General features: G+C 38.8%; 1 protein-coding gene across 1 annotated transcript in view; it reads right to left on the reverse strand.

The window, feature by feature from the left end:
- cenpp (centromere protein P) overlaps positions 1 to 10,964 on the reverse strand; it is a 139,662-nt gene that overhangs the window by 128,467 nt on the left and 231 nt on the right. Inside the window, exons 2-3 of the mRNA XM_031901101.1 lie at positions 2,627 to 2,768; positions 920 to 1,077 (exon numbers count right to left, since the gene is read on the reverse strand). Of these exons, the coding sequence (XP_031756961.1) occupies positions 920 to 1,077; positions 2,627 to 2,763 (295 nt within the window). The 5' untranslated portion in view covers positions 2,764 to 2,768. The remainder of the gene's footprint in view (positions 1 to 919; positions 1,078 to 2,626; positions 2,769 to 10,964) is intronic.

A 10,964-nucleotide genomic window follows, 5' to 3' on the forward strand; every position in this document is an offset into this window, starting at 1 on the left:
GCTGACACTATAAATGGTTATGGTTACGGTTCTTGCATTACCATTTAATATATTAGTTGCATCAAGTTAGACAGAGCATGCTCAGTAAAGGTGGCCATATACGTTCAGATCCGCTCGCTTGGCATATGTCGATATCCCCCACCTATGGGTGGCCGATATCAGGCGAATCCAGGCAAACATGGTTGTTTGGGCCTCGGGCCAAACAATCGATTTAGACCGACGGGTATAGGCGAAATCGGTTCGGGGACCGTGTCCCTGATCCGGCTAAATTTTTTAACCTGCCCGATCGATATCTGGCTGATTTCAGGCCAGATATCGGTCGGGCAGGTCCGTCGTTAGTAGGGATGCACCGAACCCACTTTTTTGGGTTCTGCCGAACCGCCGAACCCACCCTGATGGATTCTGTCGAATCCCGAACTGAATCCGAATCCCAATTAGCATATGCTAATTAGGATCGTGAAGGGTTAAAAATCCCCCCTAAATATTAACCCTTTCCGATTGCTAATTAGCATTTGCTAACTTATGCTAATTAGGATTCGGATTCAGTTCGGCCGGGACCGTGGATTCAGGCGAAACCGAATCCATCAAAAAAAGGCTGGATTCGGCCCGAATCCCGAACCGAATCCAGGATTCAGTGCATCCCTAGTCGTTAGTGCCCCTACACAGGCCGATTAGCTGCCGAATCGGTCTAAGGGATGATATTGACAGCTAGAATCGCCCAGTGTATGGCCACCTTTAGTGCTGAAACATCAGGGGAGAAATACATTTTAGAAAAGCACTAGAAAATAAAAACACAAGTGAAAAAGTCTATTTGTGCTGCAAATGTATACCAGTTACCATACAATCATATTGTTTAACTTTTTAAATTATTTAAAAACTGTAAGCAGCCCAAATGCCACTTTTGAGCATGACTACTCACACTTGTGCTCTGTCTTTTTTAAGTATTTGGTAAACTCAAGTCCTGATAAGTTGTTAAGAAACTGCAATTCGTTTTTACAGTCCTCAATTTGTGCCATCAGACATGCTGTATCTTTCATCCTTTCCTGATCAGGGATATGTATTCCATGATAGGATTGCCTAAAAAAATTAAGGATATATTAGGAGGAGGTAAACCCAGACAAACAAAATCATTCTTTTAAATCTTTGTGCATCTAAACTGCACTCCTTCATTCTGAAAAGTTCCAAACCTGCAAGCATGCCTGTTAAAAGGAAGGTTAATGGCTATTAGTTTTATGCAGACTTATGGCCATATTTATCATAGGGTGAAAACAGGCCTCATCCCGCTTTTGCCAGAAGTAAATTTTACAGTATTTTTATTGGGATTTTTTTTTATCAAAAGATGAATTCTCACTTTCATGGGAAAACTCCAATAAAGTTAATGCAAACAAAGGTATTCATCCCAGGGTACTAAACAAGCTTAACTCTGTGATTGTCAAACCTCTTTGCTTAATTTTTTAGGACTGATTGAGTTCTGGCATGGTGCCAAGAAACTGGTGAATTCCTAATGTGGTTCTGTGATTTAAAAAGGGATCCCATTCTCAGTCTGAAAACTATAGGCCTGTTAGTCTGACATCAGTGGCAGGAATTCTTGAATACATTACAAATCACAATATTCAATTCACAGACTAATTGAATTGCCTTTGAAGGATATTGGCCTGGAACATATTTGTACTTGGATAGAGAACTGGCTGAAGGATAGATTACAGAAAGTGGTAGTAAATGGGACATTTTCTAATTGAACCAGTGTTGTTAGTGGAGTACCCCAACAGTCTGTACTTAACCCTTTGCTTGTTTATTAATGACCTGGAGGTGGGCATTAAAAGTAATGTTTCTATTTTTGAAGAAGATACTAAATTGTGCAAAACTAAAAGTTCCATGCAGGATGCTGCTGCTTTGCAGAGCGATTTGACAGATTTGGAAAACTGGGCAGCAAACTGGAAAATGAGGTTCAATGTGGACACGTGCAAAGTTATGCACTTTGGTAGAAATAATATAAATGCAAGTTATCTACTAAATGGTAGTGTGTTGGGGGGATCCTTAATTGAAAAAGATCTGGGGATTTTTGTAGATAACAAGTTGTCTAATTTCAGGAAGTGTCATTCTGTGGCTACTAAAGCAAATAAAGTGCTGTCTTGTATAAAAAAGGGCATTATAGGTCCCTGGTAAGGCCTCACCTTGAGTATGCGGTGCAGTTTTGGACTCCAGTCCTTAAAATAAATATTTATGAGCTGAAGAGAGTGCAAAGACGTGCAACTAAACTGGTAAATGAGATGGAAGATTTAAGCTATGAGTTTAGACTGTCAAGGATGGGGTTTTCTTCTCTGGAAAAAAAATGCTTGCGAGGGGACATGATTACTCTGTAAAGTACATTAGAGGGTATTATAGAGGGATAGGGGGTGTTCTTTTTCCCATACAAATGACCAGCACACCGGAGGCCCCCCTATAGGGAAACAGTTGAGAAATGTTAGATTTTAAGTAAATCTGCCCCTTATAAAATGTTCACTGTTACTCCTTTTTAGTAATTCTGTCTACAATGTTTGAAATACAACAGTGTTTGTTTTGACTGATTTCTCACATCTTATTCTATTCAATCTCCTACTTTGTATAATGTAAACACGTTACTAACAAGGCTTGTTTAAAGTTGGCACTGGATAAAAAGGCTGCCTCCGTTTGAACCTCCTTGTACTGCCGAGTAAGCTCTTGGATCTCCTCTTGCAAGAGTGCGATCTCATCTTCATAGGGGTGATTCAGTTCATTCTGCATGATATCTAAAGAGATTAAAAGAAAGGAGAAGTAACAAAAATATATTAAAACAACTATAATGAAAATATGCTGTATACATTTACACATATTACCTCCTTAATCTGCATATGCAGATATTCTTTCATTTCTAAAAAAAAACCCACATAATTCACATTAGGTATTATATTTTTCATGAAAGTACATAATCTAAACAAGTTTCTAAACAACTGGAACCAGGATGATGCCCTAGCTGCTTTGTGAAGGAAGGGCCCCCTGACATACAACAGAGCCCCTGTTTCCAGATTATTCTACAATGGTTCAGAAGCAATGTGCCTCCTTCCCCGTTGTTAAAAGGTGACTGCATGAACTGCGCCTCAGTTCCTCTGTTTAATTCCTGGCAAAGCTCCATGTCATGGAAGGAAAAAGTTCACATTACTTCACATCACCGGAGGAAGCGAACCACTGGTTGAAGAGTCATCAATGCCAGAATGCCCCGTGGAATAGTCTGTTAAAACAGTAAACCTGGCTGCACACTGACTGCGAGTACCTAGCATGTAATTGACGCTAGTCGCTACTCACCACCGGGTATGTACCTTTTTCTATTCTTGGTTGGGTCATGGACCAAAGGGCCTTCACAACACAACAAGAGCTGCACACTAGAAAGACTAGTTACAGGATGTACACAGTACCGTGCTAAGTTTCATCAACAGATATGACTCGCTACCACTGTGGATATAACCGCTGCATTGTAAAATATTAATGCTGTATCTGCCTCAATCACAGCTATACATCACATAGGACTGAGGTCCTTGTCCTTTATTACATTTTCAGGCACCCGCTAGAATATGGTGCCCAGTCCTCATGTTAGTCAGGGGCCATACTTCAAGTCATGCTACAAGTGCTCACACATTTGACTCCAGCATAAGTAGTGATATATTACTCATTGTCTTATTGCTGCATGGCTTATACAATGGCTTGCCATATAAATCAAGGCAGCCAAGATTGCAACGGATAGATATCATGCGACAATTGTAATGGTGGATCAGTTTAGCGGAACAATATACCGCTTGGACATCTGCCACAGTCCAACTGGAGCAACCCAATGATATCAACAGATACTGAATGGTCCACTCTAACTGAAATGTAGGTAGCTTATTTCATATCTGGTCTAGAAATTAATAAATACCATGACTTTAACTCTTGGTATCACAGAATGCTAAAATAGGTCAGCGCCTATAGCAACAAAGAAATCAGGCATAGTTTTCCTCTAAGAGGGTCTGGGTGGCTCATGACTACCATGCACCTTTCTCAGTTCAAGCAAGGGGGTTTTTGCTCCTGATTCGGGTGTGCTATTTGACTTCTTAGAAATGTATTTATATTGTTCTACACTGTAACCTTAAAACCCACTCTGCTAGCCATGGTTCCTTGTCAGCTGATTTTGCCCAGGTGGTAGCCTCAATAGATTATTTACCCAGAGCTTTCTCAGACCACTCCCCCTTGCTGGAATCACTTTTACTCAGGCCAAAAGGTGATCAGACCACTTGGAGTCCATTATGGCTCCCTAACCCACAAGTCAGGGATTGATCCCAAGAGGAATATGTTAACTACTGGTCCATTAATAAGAATTTTAATAAGTGAAATATCTGCAGTTCGGAATTTAATCAAAGTCGATAGAAGAAGCCGAATATGCCCTTACAAAAATTGATAAAAACATGCTCAAACTGAAAACAACCAGCTGAATCTGAACCCAGCTCAGAGAAACCTTGAATAAGCTCAAACTAAAGTTATTTAGAAAAAGTTACTATATTCCAATCAGTGGAGAGTATGTGACCGAGGGAAAAAGGTGGAAAACTGCAAGGGAGTCTCATTATCCATCACAGAATCCTTGTCTCCTTATATTTGGCCTTTGCTCCATGGGTTCTCCTATTTTACACTAGGAAATGGATAATTATGGACTGGATGGAGAATGTAACACCCTGTGTTGCTCACTGGGTTAAATTAGTAAACAAATCTCTCCCTCTCATCAGATAAACATTTGAAGCATGAGGTTGTCCAGCTAAATTCGAGAAGAATTGGATGGATACACAACTAATAGAACTTCTATGTTCTTGAGAAGTACCCAAGAGTCAGCATCGTCTGTGATATTCAGCATTAGTTAGGGTCTGGTCTGCACTACAATGACCTAAATGTAAAATAAACCCTTAAAAGAAAAAAGCATATTTGCTGATTTTAAAGTGTTTTAATAAAGCATTATCATTTTATATTTGGAATCGTCTGTTTTTGATACACCATCCAATGGACTGTTTTGACATTATACATAGCCAAATGTGTTTATTGTCTGTTTTTGCAAAATAAATTATTTATCCGTATAGGTTCTCTCCTTTTTTTCTTATTTGCCTTTTTGTACAGAATTGCAGGAGGCCTCTAGAACCAAAAGAATCATAATATCCACTGTGTATGCTAAAGTAAACAGACTGTCCCATAACAAGATAATGAGTAAATGTCATTTTCTACAATTCTGTCTTTTCTCACAAGATTCCTTGCTGCTTAGTTCACCCATTTAGCACAGCCCACGTGTAATGCTTTTCCTGTAGAAGGTGCTGTTTAACATAATACCAAGTCACCAAAGGGGCCTGGGGGCCAATTTCAGGCAGAGCACCTGGGGTAAGTAATACACATTACAAAGCAAAACAGCCATTGCCTGCATGCAAAACACCCCCCACTGCCACCCACAAACATCACATTTTGGGCTGAAATAAAAATGTACAGAGATGGAGAGAGCAGAGCAGTAGCCCACTGGTCTTTAGTGTACGGTTGAGGACAAGGCCACTGGAAATCCCCAAAATGTATCCAGTTTTCATTTAGATAGTATGATTCAAGATTGATAACACCATCTTAAAGGAGAAAGAAAGGTAAAAACTAAGTAAGGACTATGTAAATAAAGCCATAAGCACTCACAGAAATGCTGCACTGACTTCTCTCAAAAAAGATTAGTTGTGTCTGTAATTCCTGTGCCAGAGACACGCAGCTTTCTGTTCTCTGCTCTCTCCTGCTCCCCCTCCCTCAAGAATGCTAAGAACTCACTTCCCCCCCTTAGGAATGTGGATCTGAGCCAATCAGCAGGAAGTTGACTCATAGTCTTACTAACTGAGCATGTTCACTTGGTCTGGGTGTCTGTACAGGAGTGAGGCATTATGGGAACTTTCTTTACACAGCTCAGTGTTTTTTCTTCTTGTTTGGCTTCTGATCTTCTGAACAGGTGAAATATGGGGAGACTTAAGGGCACTATTGAGACAACTGAAGGTATGCCTGCAGCTTGAGATTAAATCTTTACTAGCCTTTCCTTCTCCTTTAATGTATATCTGTGAAACTTCTCTGTGGGCTTCCTGCCCACAGCATAATACTTTAACAGAACTGATCTTTTTTTTTGTACCTCCTCGCTTGATGGATGTTGTATTGAATCATATTCAGAGTTTTTTATGATTTCTGTTGAAAATGCCCTTTTGTTGCTATAAATTTGAGAATATATTAAGGAATTTTGCTTCCATCCTTGCAACCGTCAACACATTTCTTTTGTAGATGCCTACCATAACCTGTTGTGGAAGCATCTGAGGTAACAGCATACTCTGGATCTTCCCTCTTTTTCTGTTCTGGAAGGTCTAGTCTTCTCTCGATATTCTACTGTGTATTTCATACTAACTCGACTAACTTGAATAACTTAACTGGGAGCAATAATTGAAGTAGTCTCAATGCCACTTGCCCAGTATTTAAAATGTAGCCAATCATTCTGTGACATCCTCTTTCCATGACCAAGCAAGCTGCAGAGAAGCCAGAAATAGCTGACAATATCTTCTCTTGATTCTCTGCTTCTAAAGGGATAGATACATACCCTGTGCTCTTCTTGTTTTCTGAAGAAAATAATTTTCTCACTTAAACTCTGAATAAATAAAATACAGTGACTGTTTCATTATAAAGGGAAACATCTTTTATGCTGCTGAAGACTTCGATATTCCTAACTGCTTTACCCCTATAGCTCAATAACAAAAGTATCAAATTTAAAACAGTTTGTCACTTCTTTCTCCACCTATTCCCTTAAACTGAACCTTGAAAGAATTTTTGACCAGTCAGTAAATTCTGAATTAGGTAGGTAGGTATCTGCAGACCTCAGACAATTAGAATGCTCTCTTCTAAACAAAGCTTTTCACTCAGTCTCCCACTTTCCACTCTGGGTCGAACCAGAGAGACAATTAAAAAAAACAATGCAAAGAAAAGCAATTAGGTCTAGTCATCTCTTTAAAAAATAGGCATTCTGAGTTTCCAGCCACTACGTGTATTTCCAGCCATTGAGTATATTAGCAGAACATATATTAGAAAGCCCATAATACAAAACCTTACATACTTTTTATCTACTCATCTACGTCTGTGCACAGAAGAGACACTTGCTGGTCATTATTGTGTTATACAGCGAACTTAACTTCATTATTTCTATTCTTATATAAGTTACTAAATAATAATAATAATAATAAAATAATGTTGTGGGACATAATTTGTTACTAGCATCAAGGCAGACAATATATTTTTTTAGTGTGAGTGCTCCTCCTTTGGGATTATATGTATATATACAGAAATGGAGTAAAATGGAGCAAGTTTTTTGTATGATAATCCATTTATTAAAATTCAATCTTTATGTAAGATATTTAGAATATTTTGACAGTATTATATTCACAATGTACAATCGACAGCGGAAAACAACAGAACAACAGAAAACAAAAATTACAGCCAGTGTCAAGGGATGTCCTGGCTTTTTTCATCGCCACATGAAAAGCACTGACTAATACAGAAACATATTACCACTTGTCACTTGAGACAGCGTTTCATTGCTACCTATGGTTGCCAACTTTTGTGGAAAAAGAAATCCTGTACCTCGCCCTTCTATGCTATTAATGACACAAGTGTCAAGTACAGGCATCCTATAAATTTGCAGGCAACTTTTGAAAATACTAGTCCTCCTATATGTCTTCTCTTAATTCCCTTTCAGAATGTTGGCATCAGGCATCATTTTTACTTGGGAGCAGCTGCTGGTTACCACACTACTGATGGCAAACCCATCATCCTCTAGCAATAACCTTAATAATATCCTAATCTATAAAGTAGCAAAATGCTTTCATCCCTCAAGTTAATGGACTTTTTCTTAAAACTTTATTTGATTTTATTTTAGTTAGTGACAATGTCAAGAGTTACACAGCTTGTTATCCTTCTTAATTAAGGGCCCCCAACACACTACCATTTAGTGTATAACTCACATTTATGTTGTTTCTACAAAAGTGCATAACCTTGCATTTATCAACATTGAACCTCTTTTTCTCAAATTTCTCTGCAAAGTGGCAGCATCCTGCATGGAACATAGCTCTGCACAATTTAGTATCATTAGTAAAAACAGAGAATGTACTTTCAATGCCCACCTCCAGGTCATTAAAAAAACATATTAAAAATCAATGCCAGAGAAGCTTCTGTAAGATGCCATAGACTGGCAGTGACAATCTAGAAATTCAGAGGAGCTGATATAAACTGCCAAAAACTGCTGGTTTATGTTTTGCCTACTGGTACTTGAACTACCAGGGTCTATTTTGAATCTCCATCCAGACGACAGGCCCTTTTATGCTAGGGTGAGGGGCTAATTGGGTAAAATACCATCTCTGCAATATGGCAGCATCTGGGGGAGGGGTGTTAGAAATAATACAGTGCTATTTTAACTTTATATAACAATTAACCATGATTAACAATATAACTTCTAGCTACTAAAAGCTAAGGGTAAATGTTTAAATATAATGCTGGATGAATGTGGAGAGACAGGTGGCATTTGGGGAGGACTGATGATTTTGGTATTCTTGGAGGACAGCATTTGAAATAAACCTTATCATACATTTATGTGTTTGTTTAGTTGTACAGGTATTGGACACCTTATCTGGAAAACCATTATCCAGAAAGTTCTGAATTACGGAAAGGCCATCTCCCATAGACTTCATTATAAGCAAATAATTCTAATTTTTAAAAATGATTTCCTTTTTCTCTTTAATAATAAAACAGTACCTTGTACTTGATCCCAACTAAGATATAATTAATCCTTATAGGAGTCCAATCAATCCTATTGGATTTAATTACTGATTAAATTATTTTTTTAGTAGACTTAAGGTAAGAGATTCAAATTACGGAAAGACCCCTTATCCAGAATACCCCAGGTCCCAAGCATTCTGGATAACGGGTCCCATACCTGTAGTATTATGTATTGAGTATAATTCTATGCTAGATATAGTTCTTTATGTAATTTTATATAAACATAGGTTGGGGTCTTTTGAGTTCAATACATTTTCCTGTTATAGGGACATAGACAAGGGAATTTCAGTATCCTTGCAGTTTGTTGTAAGATTTCACTACCATGGCAGTGTTTCAAAGGGCCTATGAAGCGGTTAATTTGTTCAGTGATGCCTACTATATATAAGGTTGTGCTGACGCACAGCAATTACCCTATTAGACTATCTGTAAGAATATTATATCTATAGCTGGCAAATGGGTGGTTTTAAGTGGACTATGATAATGAATCTATAAATATATTTATGAAGATCTATATTAAATCTGTATAAATACATTATATTTATGTTAAAACTATATAAACCAAGCCCAATTTGCATTAGTAAGTTGAAAGGGTGGGAGAAAAGAGACTTCTAGGAGAGAAGGCTAGAAGAAACATCAAGGCCTCAGAACCCTTCAACATCAGGGTCATGTTAGATTAGGTTTACCACCTGTCCGCCCGGTTTTCGGAGAGGCTGTCTAGATCAAAACCTCCTGCCTGGTTTTCCAAATTAGGAAAACTGGGCAGGACTCACTGATTGGTGCTGCGATAAGCCAATCTCTGTGTCATAGCTCCGCCTTTTCCTGGCCTGTGACATCACAGCCCCACCTCTTCCCCATCCGCCGTGACATCACTGCCCACACCCTACCCGGCAACAAAAACGCCAGCAGAGGTGGCAACCTTATGTAAGATAATAAGTCAGGCAACTTAAAATATCTTATTTATGTGCCAAGTTAAGAACTGTATTTTATTTGTTGTATTTCATTGATGTCTAAAGGATTAAAAGACTCTTTATTAAGAAAACGTACGTTTACTGATTCTTCCCCTGGCAATCTTCTGGATAAGTATAAAATGAATTACTAGTAATTTTACAGGGTTTCTGCTCTACATACAAGTTTATCACACCTTAAAGGATCAGTACCATATACCAGTACCATAGTACCATATACAACAAAAATATTTCTTTTACATTTAAAGGAGACATATCCTATAAAAATGATGAATGTACCAGTGAATTATACTCCTCTAGATATAGAAGGAATGTGCTTAAAAAAGTTGTGTTTCAGACTGATTTATTTAAAAATCCACCAAAACCCCACTAGCCCCGCCCATCCGTTCCACTTCCTGCTGGCTGAATTCTCTGGATGAGCTGGGGAGCCGGCGGCCCTCCGTACCCTGCACTGTAGGACAGGAACCAATCAGCAGCTAGGCTGACCTGATAGGGAACTGAAGCCTGTCTTTGCTTGTGTGAGTGCAGGGCTGTGATTGGCTCTCCCCCTCTTACTGTGCTTCCGGCAGGGACTGTTAGGCCACGCCCACTCTTTATTTCAAACTCGGACAGAGAAGTGATAGGATCTATAGGGAGCTCCAATAAAGGGGCCATTGTTACAGATAGGGTTAATGTTTAGCCCAAAGGGAAACCAGCACCGGATATTATTCATAATTGCCTACAAAATTAGGGTTTTCCCATTTACCCTATATGTCTCCTTTAAGGTTCTGTATCTGTTGTTCCAGGGCCAACATTTACATTTATTTATTTGCAACAAATGTCCTATTTTCTATGAGTAAGGTTTCCAGGCTGCTGTCAAGTAGACAGACCCACCAATGGCATCTGATTATCCCATTAAAGTCACAGACACAGCTTACCTGCTATAAAAACCTGCTTTTTGCCCTATTCAGCTCTAATGCCTGCCCCCTTGGATACAAAGCAGTTTGTTTATATAACTGTATCAGTTATATATATATATGAAGCACATATGCAAGCTTTACCAGTGCAGGGTAATAGTACATTATATTTTATATATTTATAAAACCACTTTAAACCCTGAGTTCCCACTAGCCCCTCCTCCCACATGCGTCGCCTTAAATGACC

This window comes from Xenopus tropicalis, chromosome 4 (genome assembly GCF_000004195.4).
Source record: "Xenopus tropicalis strain Nigerian chromosome 4, UCB_Xtro_10.0, whole genome shotgun sequence".
NCBI lineage: Eukaryota > Metazoa > Chordata > Amphibia > Anura > Pipidae > Xenopus > Xenopus tropicalis.